Source organism: Arachis stenosperma, chromosome 5 (assembly GCF_014773155.1).
Source record: "Arachis stenosperma cultivar V10309 chromosome 5, arast.V10309.gnm1.PFL2, whole genome shotgun sequence".
NCBI classification, from domain to species: domain Eukaryota; kingdom Viridiplantae; phylum Streptophyta; class Magnoliopsida; order Fabales; family Fabaceae; genus Arachis; species Arachis stenosperma.
In genome coordinates this window covers 21,527,261-21,547,501 of record NC_080381.1, presented here as the reverse complement: position 1 = coordinate 21,547,501, position 20,241 = coordinate 21,527,261, and the positions used below count along the sequence as shown (strand labels likewise).

Here is a 20,241-nt window from a genome sequence, read left to right as displayed (position 1 = left end):
TGTTCTTCAAATGGACCCAACTAGATATCTTTTATGAAGGTTTGGGTGAAATGTCCAAGATGTGCTTAGATAATTCTGCAGGTGGTTTACTGCACAAAAAGAAGACACTAGAGGAGACTATTGAGCTTATTGAATTGGTTGCTAGCAACCAATATTTATACTCATCTAATAGGAATCCTCTGAACTCTGAGGCTCCTCAGAAGAAGGGTGTTATGGAAGTAGAAGCTCTTAATGCTATTCTTGCTCAGAACAAGCTTATGTCTCAGCAAATAAGTCTACTTACTCAACAGATGGTGGCATACAAGTCTCAGCTATCAACACCCAAAATCTACCTCAAGAGGCCTCTTATGACATTACAGGTAATTTTATGCAAAATGATACTTATGATTATACTCAATCCTCTTCTGAACAGGTCAATTACATGGGGAGTGGTCCCAGAAATCCCAATAATGATCCATATTCTAAGACATACAATCAGGGGTGGAGAAATCACCCAAATTTTGGGTGGAGGGACCAACCTCAGAGACCTCAGAATTTCAACAATAATTCTCAGGGCGGCTTCCAACAGAACAATTGCAATAACCGCCAATTTCAGTCTCAGCAGCAACAATCACCTCAGCAGGCAAACTCTAAATCCCAAGAAGACTCTAATTGGGAGATGATGAGGAGTTTTATGCAAGAAACTAGAGCTTCCATTAGAAACTTGGAGGTACAAATGGGCCAACTGAGCAAGCAAATACCTGAGAGGTCTGCAAGTACATTTCTAAGTGATACAGCAATAAACCCAAGAGAAGATTGCAAGGTTATTCAATTGAGAAGTGGTAAAGTAGCTGGTTCTGAGACCAAGGTCAATGAAGAATTAGTTGAAAAAGAAGCTCCAGAGGAGAAGAAGGAAGAAGTAGAGCGCGCCCCTCCTAAGCGTGCAGACAACCCATTCCCAGACTCTCTTGACACTTATCCTACATTGCCAAAGGCTCCTGAATACAAGCCAAAAATGTCATATTCTCAGAGGCTTCAGAAGGCTTCCAAAGAAAAGCAATTTTCTAAATTTTTAGATGTCTTCAAGAAGCTACAGATCAACATTCCTTTTGCAGAGGCTCTTGAGCAAATGCCTCTCTATGCTAAATTTATGAAAGAGTTGTTGACCCACAAAAGGAACTGGAAGGAACAAGAAATAATGGTGTTAACCAAAGAATGTAGTACAATTATTCAACACAACCTTCCTGAGAAGATGCCAGACCCAGGGAGCTTTGTCATTCATTGCACCATTGGAGATGTCACCATTCAGAGAGCTTTATGTGATCTTGGAGCTAGCATCAATCTAATGCCACTTTCAGTGATAAAAAAGCTTCAAATTGAGGAGGTAAAACCCACTCGTATTTCTCTTCAACTTGCTGATATTTCTATTAAATTACCAGTGGGTGTTGTTGAGGATTTACTTGTGAAAGTAGGACCATTTATTTTCCCTGTTGATTTTGTTATATTAGACATGAAAGAGGAGGTAAAATCCTCTATTATACTTGGTACGACCCTTTTTAGCTACAGGTAGAGCTCTGATTGATGTGCAAAAGGGTGAATTAACCCTAAGTGGTCCTCAATGTTTTTGAAGCTCTCAAGCACCCTAATGATTTTGAAAGGTGTATGAAAATAGATGTTATTGAACCACTTGTTCAAGAAGTACTGAAAGTTGAGGTACTTGATGACATTCTGGATCCTATTTTTGAGTATGAATTAGTAGAAGTTGATGATTCACCACCCCCAAAAGGCTATAGTTCACACGCCTAAAGCAGAGGAGGAATCCCCCAAGCTTGAGCTCAAACCTCTACCTCATTCTCTGAAATATGTGTTCTTGGGTGAAAATAACTTATATCCAGTGATTATTAGCTCTTCCCTGAAGCCTGAAGAGGAAAAGGCGCTTATTTCAGTGCTCAGGAGCCATAAAACAGCTCTCGGTGGACCATTAGTGACTTGAAGGGGATTAGTCCAACCAAGTGTCTGCATAAGATCCTCCTTGAAGATGATGCTAAACCAGTTGTGCAACCACAAAGGAGACTCAATCCAACCATGAAAGAGGTGGTCCAAAAAGAGGTAATGAAATTATGGGAAGCATGTATTATTTACCCTATTTCTGACAGTCTTTGGGTAAGTCATGTGCAGGTAGTTCCCAAGAAAAGAGGGATAACAGTGATCAAGAATGAAAAGAATGAGCTTATTCCTACAAGGACAGTCATAGGATGGAGAATGTATATAGACTACAGGAGGCTCAACACTGCTACAAGGAAGGATCACTTCCCCCTGCCTTTCATTGATCAGATGCTTGAGAGGTTAGCTGGTCATGCTTTTTATTATTTTCTGGATGGATATTTTGGATATAATCAAATTGAAGTGGACCCTCAAAATCAAGAGAAAACAGCATTCACATGCCCCTTTGGAGTGTTTGCCTACAGGAGAATGCCATTTGGATTCTGTAATGCTCCAACAACTTTTCAGAGGTGTATGCTTTTAATTTTTTTTGATATGGTTGAAAAATTCATTGAGGTATTTATGGATGACTTTTCTGTTTTTGGTAATTCTTTTGAATCCTACCTTAAGCATTTATCTCTTGTCTTGAAACGGTGTCAAGAATCAAACCTTGTTTTAAATTGGAAAAAATGCCATTTCATGGTTACAGAAGGTATTGTTCTTGGACACTGGATTTCAAGTAAGGGGATTGAGGTTGACATAGCAAAGGTGGAGGTAATTGAAATATTACCACCACCAGCTAATGTTAAGGCAGTCAGGAGTTTCTTGGGTCATGCAGGATTTTATAGGAGATTTATAAAGGACTTTTCTAACATTGCTAAACCATTGAGCAACCTGTTGGTTGTTGATGTTCCTTTTATCTTTGATTCTGATTGTCTGCATGCTTTTAAAACTCTGAGAACAAACCTTACCTCTGCTCCCATTATAGCTCCCCCTAATTGAGATTTACCATTTGAATTGATGTGTGATGCCAGTGATTTTGCTATAGGAGCTGTTTTAGGACAGAGGCATGGTAAGCTTGTCTATGTCATTTACTATGCCAGTCGTATGTTAAATGATGCCTAAGAGAATTACACAACTACAGAAAAGGAATTATTAGCTGTTGTGTATGCTGTTGATAAGTTTAGGTCTTATTTACTTAGTTCTAAGGTTATTATTTATACTGATCATGCTGCTTTAAAGTACCTTCTAACCAAATAGAATTCTAAACCAAGATTAATCAGATGGGTGTTACTCCTTCAGGAGTTTGATATTGAGATAAAAGATAGGAAAGGGTCAGAAAATCAAGTAGCTGACCATCTCTCCAGAATTGAGCTTGAAGCAGGAGTACAATCACTCACAGCTGTGACGGAGACGTTTCCTGATGAGCAATTATTCCTCATTTAGCAGGCTCCATGGTTTGCAGACATTGCAAATTACAAAGCCATGAACTATATTCCAAGGGAGTACAGTAGGCAACAAGTAAAGAAGCTATTGACTAATGTAAAGTACTACATTTGGGAGGAACCATACCTTTTTAAAAGGTGTTCATATGGTATAATTAGAAGATGTGTCCCAGATGAAGAAACACAGTAGATTCTTTGGCACTGTCATGGTTCTGATTATGGAGGCCACTTTGGTGGTGAAAGGACAGCTACCAAAGTCCTTCAAAACGGGTTTTACTGGCCGACTCTCTTCAGGGATGCAAGAGCATTTGTGAAGCACTGTGACAGATGTGAAAAAGCCACGAATCTCCCTGCCAACCATGAAATGTCACAGCAGGGGATTCTTGAGGTTGAGTTGTTTGATGTGTGGGGTATTGATTTCATGGGACCTTTCCCACTCTCACATTCAAAAACTATATTCTCGTGGCAGTTGACTATGTGTCCAAGTGGGTGGAAGCTGTGGCTCTACCCACCAATGATGCCAAGGTGGTAATGAGCTTTCTTCAGAGATATGTCTTTAGCCGGTTTGGTGTCCCAAGGACACTCATTAGTGATGGAGGAAGCCACTTCTGTAACAGACAGCTGGACTCTCTTCTGCAGAGATATGGAGTCTGTCATAAAGTGGCAACCCCCTATCACCCTTAGACAAGTGGACAGGTGGAAGTTTCTAACAGGAAACTCAAGAGGATTCTAGAGAAGACTGTCAGTGTTTCAAGAAAGGACTGGTCTAGGAAGCTTGATGATGCTCTCTGGGCATACCAGACAGTGTACAAGACTCTCATTGGCATGTTCCCTTACCAGTTGGTCTATGGCAAAGCCTGTCACTTGCCAGTTGAGCTGGAACATAAAGCTTACTGGGTAATCAGGTACCTAAATCTTGATTCAGAAGCTGCAGAAATTAAGCGAATGCTCTAGTTGAATGAGTTTGATGAATTCAGATACTCAGCCTATGAGAATGCCAAGCTCTATAAGAAGAGAACCAAGTTATTGTATGACAAGAAGATTGCCATCAGAGTCTCTGAGCCAGGACAGAGAGTGCTTCTGTATAATTTAAGGCTCAAATTCTTTCCAGGGAAGCTGAAATCCCGGTGGTCAGGACCGTTTGTAGTTACCAAAGCTTCACCATATGGTCATGTGAAAATACAGGAAGAGAATTCTGACAGGAAATTTACAGTGAATGGCCAGAGGCTGAAACACTATCTTGGAGGCGAGATCGATCGGCAAAGGTCCGCTCATCTGTTGAATTAGCAGAACTGACCGTCAAGCTAGTGACGTTAAAGAAGCACTTGTCGGGAGGCAACCCGATAATTTCGGATCCTTAGTTATTTTCGTAGTAGTAGTTTTCTTATTTATTTGATTTTTATTGATTTTAATATGATCATGCAGCTATTTTAGATCAGGAACTGAACACTTCAAAAAAAAAAGAGCACACGACGCGCAAGCGTCGCTGACGCGTACGCGTCATATGTGTGTGCGTCAAAAATAAAAGTGAACAGAGAGTTGAGCAGGATTGGTGCTGGAACTATACCTTGCGCACAAACAATACCACGCGTACGCGTCCCTCACGCGTGCGCGTCGTTTGTGCTTTTAGCCATCCACGCGTGCGCGTCCCTGACGCGTACGCATGACCCTGAAAATCGGCGTCAATTAGTGTTTGGGCAGAGAGTTGTGCTGGCTTGGGGCTGGAAGTGTGCTAGAAGCACAAACTTGTTCACGCATACGCGTCCCTTGCACAAATGGCCATCCACGCGTGTGCGTGCATGACGCGCACGCATCATATAAAAATTTTTGGTCCTCAAGCCACGCGAGCAGAGAGTTCCGCAAGCACGCAGCCAGCTTCGTGCGATTTGCACAATCCAAGTGCCCGCGTATGCGTGCCTGACGCTCCCGCGTCACTATGATAATCGCACGCCCCACGCGTACGCGTGCCGTAAGCGTACGCGTCGCATGCGCCGCACACCTCTCGTAGTGTGCCGTCCAGTTTTTAATTTTCATTATCTCTCCTCCCAAATCCTAATTCTCTCTCGTTCTTTTCCCCTTTTATTCTTCTTTTATCATACTAATTGTTTTCTTGTCCCCCTCTCTTTTCAATTCTTCTTTGCTTGAGGACAAGCAAATCTTTAAGTTTGGTGTTGACGCTTCGCTTATGGCTTTTCTGTTTAGCACCAAAGGGAGATGAATGTTCTTCATGAAGGAATGAGATAACCACCAGCATAACTTAGGTGGTTAAGTTCCTTTCTTTTTATTTCTCTTTGATTCTTATTTTGTTGTCTTCTGCTTTCTGTTGCTTTGATTGCTTGCATGATCTTTAGTACTTATAATTCAAAAAAAAATTCATGTATTACTCACTAAGCTTGAATTTAAAAGAAAAAGAAGTGATGTATTGCGTGAGAAATTGAGTTTATATTTAAGAATAGTCTTATTTACTTAAATGTGGTGGTATTATTTGTGATTCTGAATGCATGATATGAACAGTGCATAGTTAAATTTGAATTAAAGGATGTTGATGTACAAGGAATAGGGATTTAGAAAGTTATTATGAATTCTCTAAAATAAGTAAAAGTTTAATCCTTGAAGCAAAAGAAACAACAAAATAAAAAATATATAATAATAAAAGCAAGGTCCAAGGCTTTGAGCATTAATGACTAGGAAGGTCAGACATGATCAAAAGCTCAAAGAGTTGTTTCCCTAGTCATATGCTTGTGGTGTGATTGTGTCAAGTAATCCTTGAGACAGAACACTTAGAGTCGAGACCAAGTGCGTTTAACAGAGTATGCCAAAGGCTTTGAGCACCACTATCTGGGAGTAACTGAAAAAAAAATCAGAACTTAAAGAGAGTCTCCCAATTAAGTGCTTGTGGTGTTTCTGTGTCAAGTAACCCTTGAGACAAAATATTTAAAGTCACGGCTAGGCTCAAAGTACAAAGCACCAAAGAAAAATAAATTAAAGAAAATTATGCTGTGTTCAAGGATTAAACTGGAGTATAAAGATCAGAGAATTCATAATATGATCTGAATTCTAATTCCGAATGACACTGAAATTTCTCTTATTCAAAGAAGAGTGAGATGCCAAAATTATTCAGAATTATAATAGATAAACCCTACTTTAAGAAGAGACATGAGCATAACTGAACCCTCACCTCTCATGCAAATTCACATCTTAATCATGTACTAATTTTGGTTGCTTGAGGACAAGCAACAATTCAAGTTTGGTGTTGTGATGTGTGAGCATCTTTCTTATCTTTTTCTAGTGAATTTGTATTTAAATTGTTGAGTTTAATCAAGAATTAATTATCTTTTAGCCACTATTGATGCTACTTTGAGTCTCGTGCAATTTTATTTATTTTAGGTAGCATTTGGCTGAATTTGATGGAGATGAAGCTTGCACAAATGGAAGGAGCACAAGAATTAAAGGAGAGGGCAGCGAGGAGCGACGCGTGCGCGTACCTGACGCGTGCACGTGATTTGGAGCTTTCCATGGCGACGCAAACGCGTACCCGACGCGTACACGTGATTTGGAGATTTGTGCAGCGACGCGTGCGCGTACCTGACGCGTACGCGTGACACGCGAAGAAGACCATCGACGCGTACGCGTGACTGACGCGTACGCGTGACATGCACCACGTGTAGAAAACGCAGAAAACGCTGGGGGCGATTTCTGGTCCCCATTTTGGCACTTAAGTAAGGCGCAACTCTCTGCCAAGTTAGGTGAGAATCCAGTGAAGCCAAGTGGTCCCCACGTTATAAGGCGCAGATTATTTAATTGATTCTGATTTAAATTTAAATTTTAAATTTAAATTTTAAAATAGGAAAAGATATTATTTTAATTTTAGGAATTAGATTTTAAATTAATGAGGATTAGATATAAAAAATAAAGGGATTCTATTCAAATTGACATTTCATACTCTACAGTTTACCTGAATCCTTATTTTCTTCTCTGAACCATGAGCAACTAAACCTCCACTGTTAAGGTTAGGAGCTTTGTTTATTGTATAAATTGATACTATTATTTTTCTCTTTTAATTCATGTTTTGATTTATATTTCAAGAATTTTTTTCATTCTTTATCTTATGAATTTGGGTGGAACGGAAGTATGACCCTTTTTCTAATTGAGTTCTTGTATAACTTGGAAAAGCTCTTTACTTGAACAACAGCTTGAAAACAATTTCTCCTAAATTTTAATTATTTGAATTTAATGGGATACGTGATATATAATCCTCTTATTTTTTGGTAATTAGAATTTTTGTGGCACATAAACTAGAAATTAAACTTCACCCTCTAATTGGAAGCAATTGACCAAGGAATTGGCGATTGTTGAAAGTTAGAGGAGACTAGGAAGGTCTAATGAATTAGGGTCTAGTCACATATAGTTTGCCATGAATTAAATCTTGCATGATTAAAATAGTTAATAAGAAAAGTTAATCCGAAAAATAGATAACTTTGAAACCTTAACTGCCTTCTTCATATTGTTTTTCCTAACCTTATTAACTGCTTGCTTGCTGATTCTCTGAATTACTGTTTATGCTTTTAAACATCAAAGCACTCTTTTCTTCTTGTTTGACTAAGCTAAACACTCAATTATTGTTGCTTGATCCATCAATCCTCGTGGAATCGACCCTCACTCACCTGAAGTATTACTTGGTACGACCCGGTGCATAGGCAATGCACATTTTAAAATAATTAACAATATACAACATAAAACAGAGTTAAAAATTGTTATTTTCTGTTAATTTATTTTTAACCTAAACATAACTAACTTAATAAATGTCAACCTCATTGTTATCTTGGAGCTCTTCAATAATGCATCTTCTTGTTAAGCACATGAAATCATCTTCCAAGGATTGGAAATAAATAGTGGCTGAGTACCATTGACATTTTGCTCAATCATACTAACAAAAAAATTATGCAAATACATGTAGATATTACTCTAGATTGGTTGGAATTAATGAAGAAAAATACAAAACAGTGACATAAACTATGCTAACCTCCGCTTGAAATCAACAACTTCAAAAAGACCAGGATTAAATAACATTTGAGTGGCATACATAACATTTTGGAGACCTACTTAACCTACACAACAATACCAAAAAATTCTAGCAAAGTTCATGGAAAACAATACTTGGTTTAGCAATAACAAAATGTATAGAAATTAAACAAAGTACCCCTAAAGAACTTGACTTTAGCAAGTTGAATGACAACAACAAGCTGCTCCACATAGCCAGATGCTAAGAGATTATTTACTTGATTAACATACTCCCAAAACAATGCACAACGCATTGTAAGACTGAAACTCAAAAGATGAAGAACAATGAAACAAAAAATAACAAAAAAATATAATTAAAAGACAATAGAAACCACCAGAAATGAAGAAATCAACACACTTTTTTGAAGTTAATTCAAGCATAATCATTTTCACAATCTTTTTCTCTTTTGCATATTCTTTCTCTTCTCCCACTGAAGTTAAAAGACCTATTACATCTGTTTCAAAGAAACACAACTTATTAAATATTTTCATAACACTTTTAAACAAACTTGAGTAAAGGAATATCACAATGATATACATACCAACTAAATAATCATAATCTTGCGTCATGTTCAACAGCTCAGAAAAAGAAAACATGTTGAAATAGGTCTTTGGGATAACATCTTCATCAACAGGAACAACCATGGTTCGGTGAAGGAAAACCAGTTTGAATTCATGATAAGTTACTCTATAACTACCATGATTTGAGATAACAATGAAGTATGTCATTCTGTAAACTTGAGCTTCAAGTATATGATCCTTAAACCTATTAAGAAGTTGTTTCTTAACTATAGCTTGAATTTTTCCAGACTGAAAATCTAACAAAAAGACAAAATCAGAATATTGAAACATACAACTTTAAGTTGAACAATTCAAAGTAACAAGTAACACCAAATCTAACACAGTAGATGATAGGGGCTTACATGCTCATCAAGGAGAATCATCTCCATTGAGTTAGGAACCTCATGGTTACCAAAAGAGAGTAAACTCAAACCTTTAGAAACCTGACTTTCAGCCTCCAAACCTCTCTAGGAGGATGCATCTTAGAAATTATATCAAATAGAGGAGGCATTGCAAAAAAAATGAAAAAAGGACTTTATGTAATAGCTTAAGCTATAAACAGAAAGGATGTGGAATAAATACAGCTTAAAAGAAAATAGAGACAATAGCATGCTTGCATTGAGTGTGATTCTCCAACCATCCTTTTATAGAAAAATTCATGGCACAATAGTCACTTTTTTTTAATTCAAATTGAACATGAAAATGGAGGGAAAAAAACTTACTCCATATCCATCTCCATTCCATAGCCTATGCAAAACTCATCACATCAGGCAACTCTTATAAAAAAAAAAACAAAACAAACCATTAAAAGTTTGAAGAATTAATGGAATAGGGACCAAAATGAAGAGAGCACACAATACAATATACAATGCACCTACATATCATTAGATCATAGGAATGGCAGTAATCAACTACCCCAAATACTCATCCTACTCATAGCAATGACAGTTGGTCAATGTATTAGATCAAAATATCTTCAAAACAGCAACTGGACATGAATAAAATTATAGGCATATAGAATGTCACAAAGAACAAAAAAGATATTATGATCAGCAATTTGAATAAGAAAAATACCTTAAAAATCAAATTCACTTTACTTGAATAATCAATGGTTTCATCACAATATTAAGGAACTACCAATTGGCAGAAGTTGAATCTATAAACTCACATTGCTCGAGAAATTCTGTCATTCATATCACCACTCATGAAATTGATTAGGTACAAACCTCATTCCTTGATAATGATTCACACAACCAAATCCATGATCCATGAATATAAAAAAATATAAGTAAAACTTTCATCTTTGGAGCCATTACAATATCCATAAAAGTTATAAAATGCACAATCCACATGTAACCAACAATTTAACATCTATCAAAAGGAGACACCATAATCAAATTAACATCAAATTTCATGTAATAAAGTGAAGAAGATGAACCTAAAAACCCACTAAAACAGATACAGAAGTTGCCGATTCACAAATCCTAGACAATCAAATCTGAAATAATCGTGTAACACATACCAAATTTGATCATAAGGAAACACAGTGAAGGAAAATAAGAAGCATCAAGAGAAAAACAGTGTTGGAACTAAAAGTCGCAGAAGAATGTACCTGATTGATTGATTGATTGGAGAGGAAGAATTTGAACTTCTAGAACGAAATCTCTAAATTGTGACCATCGGCGTTGGAATCAGCTTCCAACAAACACACCCTATAGACAATAATTGATATCATGGAGAAAAGAACAATAGGAGAGAAAAGTCTCAGATCTAGGGTTCGAAGTCATCATGACATGTAGAACCAAATTCCTGAAATCGGTGTCATGCAGGAGAAAATCCGGAGAAATGACACATAAACGGTCGAATGAGAAGCGAATACGTACACCGTCGAAAGGAGATTCCACGAAGGAAGGAAATTTCCACTTCGAATGTGAACCGACGTGAATGCGAAAAACTCTCTAGTTCGGAGATGAATTTACACAAATTCTATTATTTATAGATTCTATTTATTGTCAACTTTACTTGAACACATCACAACCCAACCAATATAATTTGCTCAATCATCTTGAAATCATTCATCAAATCATGTTCCATCAGTTGTTCTAGCTTTTTAATCAACATACACCTCAATACCCAATTTGAAAGAACTGAATCATTGTCTTCACTCCCATCTCCATCATTATTCTCATTCTCAATAATGCTTTGATTTTTTCTTTTCAAAGAAAAGAATAAATAGACTAAAATTATCCGAGCAAATTAATAGAAATGAACTTGCATGCATGTTTGGGTCCTGGCAAGAAATGAGAGAAGAAAAAATAAGGGCGATCATCAAATTGAACCAATAACAACATTCTAAGTCAAACGATAAACATAATGCAACCCAAGTTCCTCCTAGTTAATTGTTAATATTATACAATTCAATCGACGCAAGTATGCAACTAGCTTAACTTGTGGCAGCTCAGGAAACTGAACAATAACAACTGAAAAATCGTTCGAGGCTTCAACGATTCAAGAATAAAAATATGTTTTGTACAATGTATCTAGTAAATTGTGGCAAGATCTTTATTGTAAAATAAACTTTTTTAATACCATTTTTACGTATTAAAAGACTGTATAATTATTATTTTATTAAATCAGCTTTATCAAGTATGAACATTCATAGGGATTTGTAAAAATTGAGAATTGAGATAATCCAATAAAATACGAATTCTTTTGTTTTATTTTAATTAAATAAAAAAAAGAAGTATAGGAAGTCAATGAATTATCTGTACAATATGTATAATTAGAGTTTAGAGATGTTCGATTCAGTAGAATATCAGATATTTATTATCTCTGGTACTCAGATGATTATTCTAGATAGTATGGGTATATTGCGTTTCAGAAGTTAGTAGTATTTTATCTTGGATATTCATTTTTTAATTCATATTAGGCCAAATAAATAGCTTATTGTACACATTGTATAAATATTTCATTAGCTCCCTAGTGGGATTTAACAAAAAATTTATATTAGTGTGCTACTTAGGTCCAGTTTGGATAAATAATTTAATTAAACTATTTTTAAAAAAATAACTTAAACAATAAATAATTATAATAAAAGTAGTTTATAAATAAGTTATTTTGTGTTTAGGTTTTTAATTTTAAAAGTGCTTATTATATAGAAATGTGATAAAAAAATAATAGCATTATGAGAGAAGTAATTTTTTTAAACTTTTTTATAAACTTCTAAATGATTTTTTAAAAAATTATAATTTAATTTTAAAAATTATACCAAATATTAATATTAGTATTTTTTATAAGTCAAAACTCAAAAAAATTATTTTGAAACTTTTGAAACGGGTGTTAGTAGTGCGGTTGAAACTTGAAAGTAGAAACCCGCTGTTATTTTTTGTTTTGTTAGAGCAACTTCAATGGGTATATTGTTGAGGCCCTGTTTCTGACAAAAGGGGAACTGGGACCGTTGGAGCAAAATAGAATGGGGTCCTTGCACAAGGACCGATGGGACAAAGTCCCTCTGAACGGGGACTGAAAGCAACGAATAATAACTTGCCATTTGGCAAGTTATTATTTAAATAAATAATTATATAAAATTTTAATTAATTATATTAAATAATTATATTAAAATAAATAATTATATTAAATAATTCAATGATAATTAATTTATTAATAATTATAATAATTAATTATATTAAATAATTATATTTTTATTTAATTAATAATTTATATTAATTATTTAAATAATAATTAAATTATAATTAATTTATTAATAATTATAATAATTAATTAGATTAAATAATTAATTTTTATTTAATTAATAATTTATATTAATTATTTATATAAAAAATAATATTAAATATTATTTATATTTATATTATTATATTAAATTAGCCGTTGTAAAACTAACCGTTGCAAAAATAGCTGTTAGAAATTAGCCATTACTATGTTACCGTTATTATTAATAAATTAATATTTTTTTACTCTATATACCACTTAGATACACTTGTATTCTCACACTCTCTACTACTCTTCTTCATCTTCTTCCAAGTTTACAAAATCAAAATTCTGCTACTATTATTTTTTGTTCGAAAAAATGAATCCAAACCAACTCAACTCTTTCTTCAATTACTTACAAAACTTTCCTCAAATTCCAAATATCCAACAATCTCAAACCTCAAACTCTCAAGTTCCAAATCAAAACTTCATACTACCAAATACACTTCAAAATCCAAATCCACAAAATCTCTCTAATTTCAATTTTCAAACTCCTTATAATAATCAATTTCCTATATTCCAACCGCAAAATCAAAATTCACAAACACCCCATTTTCCATTTTCATCCATATTTAACCCCTCTATCGGAAATGTTACTCCAACTTTGTTGCCGTTTCCAACTCAATTCAGTGCATCAAGACATAACTCATCTGGTGTTAGTGGCTCTTCTAACCCATCCTCTCAGACTCCTATACAATCTAGTCCAAATTCGCAATATTCAGATTTTACCAACCCTCGTGGATTAGATGCTATCGACCTTAATGATGATGATATTGAAGATCAGAGGCAAGATAGTATTCAACACTGGCATTGGAAAGAGGATAAGATGCTGATCAGTGGATCGTTAAATGTTTCAACTGACCATGTAGTTAGTACCGATCAAAAGGGGGAAACATTTTGGAGTCGAATTCATAGCTACTGTGTAGAATTTTGCACCGACATGACAAGGGGGGTAGTTGCATGTAAGAAACGATGGTATAAGATCAACAAGGCTGTTGCACAATTTGCTGGTTGCTGCGATCAAGCTAGTCGAAACATAAGGAGTGGTTCGAACGCTGATGATATAAAGGAGTTGGCTTATAAACTTTATTCCACAAATTATGGTCAAAAGTTCACTTTTGAGAGACATTGGAACATGCTTCGGTTGGAGCAAAAATGGAGAAACCAACTACCTACACAGAGTGGCGGCTCAAAGAGAACCAAGGTTAGTGCAACTGGAGCATACTCATCCTCATCAAACCCAGAAACACCGTTGGCTGACGAACCCGGTGTGGACTCTCCCGTTCGCCCACAAAGATCAAAGAAGAGCAAGCAAATAGGTAAGGGAAAAGCACAGATGTCTGAAGATTTTAGCGAAAGAAAATCATCGGTTGTTAAAAGATTATCTCTCATGAAAGATATTAAGAATGTTAGAGAAAAGGAACTAATGGAAAGGGAAAAAGAAAGAGAAGAGGAGAAGGAACATAGAGCAAAGATGATGGCAATCAAAGAGAAGGAGTTATAAATTCAAGTGGCAATGAAAGAACAAGAATTACAAACTCAGAGGTATATTAAAGAAATGGAGATAAAAGCAAAAGAAAGGGAAATGGATATGCAAATACTTAATGCTGACACATCTACAATGAGTGAGAAACGACGAGCTCTTCATGAGATTGCATGTGAGAAAATAATGGCCAAGTGGTTTACTTAATGATTCCTTGTATTCGTAGAGTTATGTAGTATGTTCTTATTTATTTATTGCGTATTACTGGTATGTGATATAGTTTGTTTTATTTATTTCTGATGTAAGTTTTTAAATTAGTCAATATTATTGTGTCGTTATTGTTCATGAAAGTGACCGTTGCAAAACTAGCCGTTCAGTAGCCGTTGCAAAACTAGCCGTTAAGTAACCGTTAAGGAAAACTAGCCGTTGCAAAACTAGCCATTGCAAAACTAGCCGTTGCAAAACTAGTCGTTAAGGTACTTATTGCAGACACACTTATAAATATCAACTATCAATGACTCCACAACTCCACTTCAACTCTTGTTTCTCACCTCGACAGAGAACTAAAAATTACATTTCTCCATATGGCTAGAAATTTTGATGATATGTTCAATGAGGCTTTGTATGGCAAAAGAAGACGGCAAGATAACACACTCATAGATAATTGGATCGATGAGTATTTACTCGAAGATTCAGAAGAAGAAGATATCGATAGAAGCCCTATCCCAATTACTTGTAGATGGATCAATAGAGATCGAGAAGCAGGACATGATCGCCTTTTTCAAGATTACTTTGCAAATAAACCGGTGTATAATGCTGACATTTTTCGACGGAGATTTCGAATGAGAAGAGATGTGTTCCTTCGGATAGTAGACGCTCTCTCAAACGTCTATCCGTATTTCCAACAGAGGGTTGATGCAACTGGAAGAAGAGGCTTGTCACCACTTCAGAAATGTACTGCTGCGATACGGATGTTAGCATATGGCGTAGCAGCTGATGCTGTTGATGATTATGTGCGCATAGACGAGAGCACTACAATTGAATGCTTGAAAAAATTTGTTGAAGGTGTCATTTCCGTGTTCCAGGATGAATACTTGCGAAAACCCAATCCAAATGACGTACAATGCCTGCTACAAATGGCGGAGGGTCGTGGCTTCCCTGGCATGTTGGGTAGCATTGACTGCATGCATTGGCAATGAAAAAATTGTCCAAAGGCGTGGAAAGGTATGTACATGAGTGGTTATCGTGGGGTTGCAACCATAGTACTTGAGGTTGTAGCATCTTCAGACCTTTGGATATGGCATGCGTTCTTTGGAGTTTCTGGTTCAAATAATGATATCAACGTGTTAGATCGTTCTCCAGTGTTTGATGATATTCTAAATGACCGTGCTCCGGAGGTAAATTATACTATTAATGGTAATAATTATACAGTGGGATACTATTTAGCAGATGGTATTTATCCTGAATGGGCCACATTTGTCAAATCAATCTCAAAGCCACAAGGTGAGAAACGCAAGTTATTTGCACAATACCAAGAAGGGCAAAGAAAAGATGTGGAACGAGCATTCGGAGTGTTGCAAGCACGCTTTGCAATTATACGTGGTCCAGCTCGTTTTTGGGAAAAGAAAAAGCTTGCCAACATAATGAGAGCTTGTATTATATTGCATAATATGATTGTTGAGGATGAAAGAGACAGCTATGCAGGAAATTTTGCTCAAGGCTTAGAGTATGATGATGTTGAAAATGGCTTATCACAACCTCAGCTGGAAGAGGAAGATTTTGCACCATACCATCAATTTCTCCAAAGAAATGCCCAACTTCAAAATAGGCAGCAGCATAGACAATTGAAGGAGGACTTGATTGAACACATATGGCAATTTCACAATGCTTGTCGTCAAATATAGAGTTTAATTATATTTTTCTTTGTATTAAGTAATTTTACAAATTAGTGTAACCCCGAATTATCTATTGTGTATTATTGTTATATATGAATTTATTTAATATTAATATCTTTTAATAGTGAATTATTTTTAAATTTAAATATTTAAATTACATTATTAAAAAAATTAATTACATTAATTACAAGTATTTTAATTAATTAATTAAGTGAGACCACAATAGGGACTAAAGTTAGTTCCTCCTAATGGAGAAGAGAGAGATACTTTGAGTTCCTATTTACTGTTTATGATATAAAAGCTGATGTGAAATTACTTTTTATAACAGGTGAGTCATAAATAGAAATTGGGATGAGTTCTCTACTGGAGATGGTCTTAGTTACTTGGGGATTGGGGAGATGAAAGACAAGTGTCCAGAACCATGAAACACCAAATTTGCGTAGCTGCCATTTGCCACGTTATCTGGAAACTTCTGGGCTTCTGGCCTGATTACTACTACCGTGTTGATGGGCTTCTTTGTTTAGGATAAACAAAGCCAAAATAAATAAAAAAATTAGGGGAATTTAAAAATAATTTGAATAATAATGGCATAAAGCACCAAAACTGGAAACTTGAGTGTTCCAGTAAGGTCTAGAAGTGGAGCACCTGTGTTGGCCATGACACCATTTCTGATTTCTCGCAGCTTCTGGTTCTTTCTCGCATTTGCTTAATTCTTTTTGGGACACATACTTCTCTTCACTCAGCTTCAGGTTGGCTTCATTGGCTTCATTCACCTCCCTCTTCCCCCTCATCAGTTTTCTTAATCAAGGTACTCTACTCCTTATTCTTATTTGTTATCCATTCACGGCTCTAGTTCTAGTACATTTTCGTTTTCTTTTCATTTTTCTTCTATGTTAAGCACTGAGCTCCAAAACAAAGCAAATTAGATAATGACCTGCGTTAATAAAATCCATATGCAACATTTAATTTCCATGGTGCATGCTATGTGCTTTTGTTTTCACTTGATTCAACTAAACTCGGGTCCGTAATTGTTCTCAAGAATGGCGAATTATTCGTGTCTAATAACTAGTGATCTCTGCTAACATAGTCACTAATTACACAACTAAATGTCAACGAGTAGTGATAGCTCTGTGTTGTTTCCTCCCTAAGCATCGATCAAGTTAATTGAATGACTGGGAGTGCTCAACTTTAGATGCAATCAAATTGATGATAGCTGCAGAAAGTGCAGGGTGTCATAGAGACAGAGAGACATAGAGTGTTGTTAGTTATGTAAATTTTTCTGAGTTGTGTCTGCTAACTCCATCAACATTGTTAATTGCAGGATGGCAGAACCTGCATATACCGTCGCATCCGACAGCGAGACCACCGGAGAGGAAAAAACATATACTTTACCCGAAATAGCAATTGGAATTGACATTGGCACATCACAATGCAGTATTGCAGTGTGGAATGGTTCCCGAGTGGAGCTTTTGAAGAACACAAGGAACCAGAAGATTATGAGATCATATGTAACCTTCAAAGATGACATCCCTTCCGGTGGAGTCAGCAGTCAACTCTCCCACGAGGGTGAGTTGTTGTCCGGAGCCACAGTTTTTAACATGAAACGCTTGATCGGCAGAGTTGACACTGACCCTGTTGTCCATGCAAGCAAGAATCTCCCATTTCTGGTGCAGACATTGGACATTGGTGTTCGCCCGTTTATTGCTGCATTGGTGAACGATATGTGGAGATCCACCACTCCGGAAGAAGTGCTGGCAATATTTCTGGTGGAATTAAGAGCACTGGCTGAAGCTCAGCTGAAAAGGCCAATAAGGAATGTGGTTCTTACAATTCCTGTTTCATTCAGTCGATTTCAGCTTACACGCATCGAGCGTGCTTGCGCAATGGCTGGCCTTCATGTGCTCAGGCTGATGCCCGAACCGACAGCCGTGGCTTTGCTATATGCGCAGCACCAACAGCAGGCTTCTCATGAGAATATGGGCAGTGGAAGTGAGAAAATTGCTCTCATTTTCAACATGGGTGCTGGTTATTGTGATGTTGCTGTGACAGCTACTGCTGGAGGAGTTTCTCAGATAAAAGCCTTGGCTGGAAGTACAATTGGTGGAGAAGACTTGCTTCAAAATATGATGCGTCATCTCTTGCCTGATTCTGAAAACATATTCAAGAGTCATGGGGTCAAAGAAATCGAATCAATGGCATTGCTTCGGGTTGCAACCCAGGATGCAATTCACCGGCTTTCCTCCGAGAACAATGTCCAGGTTGATTTAGACTTGGGAAATGGGGTGAAGATAAGCAAGGTTGTTGATAGGGAGGAGTTTGAGGAAGTAAATAGGAGCGTGTTCGAGAAGTGCGAAAGCTTAATTATTCAGTGTTTGCAGGATGCAAGAGTAGAAGTTGAGGATGTAAATGATGTGATCATAGTTGGTGGATGTTCTTATATCCCAAGGGTGAAGAATCTTGTTACTAACATCTGTAAGGTAAAGGAACTTTACAAAGGTATGAATCCTTTGGAAGCTGCAGTTTGTGGTGCAGCGGTGGAAGGAGCGGTTGCTTCAGGCATCAATGATCCCTTTGGGAACTTAGACTTGTTAACCATTCAGGCCACACCTCTGGCAATCGGAATTCGAGCTGATGGAAACAATTTTGTCCCTGTAATTCCCAGGAATACTACAATGCCTGCAAGGAAGGAGCTCGTTTTCACTACTGTTCATGACAATCAAACTGAGGCATTGATCCTTGTGTATGAAGGTGAGGGGAATAAGGCAGAAGAAAATCACTTGTTGGGGTATTTCAAGATAATGGGAATACCGGCTGCGCCGAAAGGAGTGCCTGAAATCAATGTGTGCATGGACATTGATGCGGCGAATGTGCTGCGAGTTTTAGCCGGTGTTGTGATGCCTGGATCACGCCAGCCTGCAATTCCTGTTATGGAAGTGAGGATGCCTACAGTGGAAGATGGACATGGTTGGTGTGCTGAGGCCCTGAATAGAAACTATGGTGCTACATTGGATTTGGTTACTATCCAGAAGAAGGCATAAAATGATAAACATCCTTGTACCATTTTAGCTGCGTTGTTTTCATGTGTTTCAGGCAATACAAGTTATGTAACTCCATAGTGTATGTGGTTGGTACTTGAAAAGTTATGTAAATAAAATCAGTAATAATCCCCATAATACGTGTCATATATAAAGCCGTTAGTTCCGGACTGGTTCCTTTGGAAATAAGGATCACCTAGGTGTGTATGTAAATACAAATTAAGTTGCATGGTTTAGTGACTACACACCATCCTTGTCTTATTCCCTGTTGTGATGTGCTGAGTTTTTATCCAAGTTCTTTTATCCTTATCTGAACTCTTTAATTAATCGGCCAAACAAATTAGTCAGTAATAAGTTATTTGCGTATATATTAAAATACAAAATATATGATGATTAATTTTTTATGTGTATATATAATATTTTTTTATTGTTAAATGATACAAATGAGTAAGTTTTAACTATGTATAGTAATTTATATTTTTAGAATGGTTTCAAAGCTACCGATGTCTCTGGTGGACTACTCTTACAAAAAAGCTAGACGCAGCATTCTCCAATCTGAATTTTAGCAGTAGGGCACTCGAGACCTTTAACTTAGTTATTTGATTGGACGATCTTTTCCGCTACTTACTGTTTGGACTACATAATTTAGCAGGAACACTTTCTCATATGGTTCTTTTTAGCACTACATATATATAATCTAGAACTCTCATAATTAATAGTGAAATGGGCCGGTTCGGTACGTAATACACGGAAAGTATTGCACCAATTAAGGTCTTAAGGAGTGTATATGTTGCAATTCAAGTGGATGTCTCCAACATATGTATTTTGGGTTCAAAAGAACTTGAAGAAGAAACAGAGTGATCTCTCACCACCTCCATACTCTAAAAAAAGGAAGGGAAAAAAGGACACTAATCACTTGGAAATCCATAAGGAAACAAACATCATAATCCAAGTTCCGATAATGGGACTAGAATAGGATTTGTCCATATTGATGAGCGTTATTGAGCAAAATTGCAAAGGCCTTCTCAGAA

At 36.5% G+C, this 20,241-nt stretch overlaps 2 protein-coding genes and 1 pseudogene across 2 annotated transcripts; all 3 read left to right on the top strand.

Annotated features, from left to right (window-relative positions):
* Nucleotides 1-13,116: 13,116 nt before the first annotated feature.
* LOC130980555 (glutathione S-transferase T3-like) lies at nucleotides 13,117-14,301 on the top strand. The gene has a single exon (XM_057904218.1). It carries the CDS (start codon nucleotides 13,117-13,119, stop codon nucleotides 14,299-14,301), a length of 1,185 nt encoding a protein of 394 aa, XP_057760201.1.
* Nucleotides 14,302-14,864: 563 nt separating this feature from the next.
* On the top strand, nucleotides 14,865-16,184 carry LOC130980553 (uncharacterized; annotated as a pseudogene).
* Nucleotides 16,185-16,765: 581 nt separating this feature from the next.
* Nucleotides 16,766-19,499, top strand: LOC130982580 (heat shock 70 kDa protein 8-like). The gene is made up of 2 exons (XM_057906616.1): nucleotides 16,766-16,983; nucleotides 17,497-19,499. Exon 2 carries the CDS (start codon nucleotides 17,498-17,500, stop codon nucleotides 19,211-19,213), a length of 1,716 nt encoding a protein of 571 aa, XP_057762599.1. The 5' UTR covers nucleotides 16,766-16,983; nucleotide 17,497; the 3' UTR covers nucleotides 19,214-19,499.
* The last annotated feature ends 742 nt before the right edge of the window (nucleotides 19,500-20,241 follow it).

Excerpts from the sequence above, each read along its gene's own strand:
- LOC130980555 (XM_057904218.1), top strand. The coding sequence starts at position 13,117 with ATGAATCCAAACCAACTCAACTCTTTCTTCAATTACTTACAAAACTTT.
- LOC130982580 (XM_057906616.1), top strand. The coding sequence starts at position 17,498 with ATGGCAGAACCTGCATATACCGTCGCATCCGACAGCGAGACCACCGGA.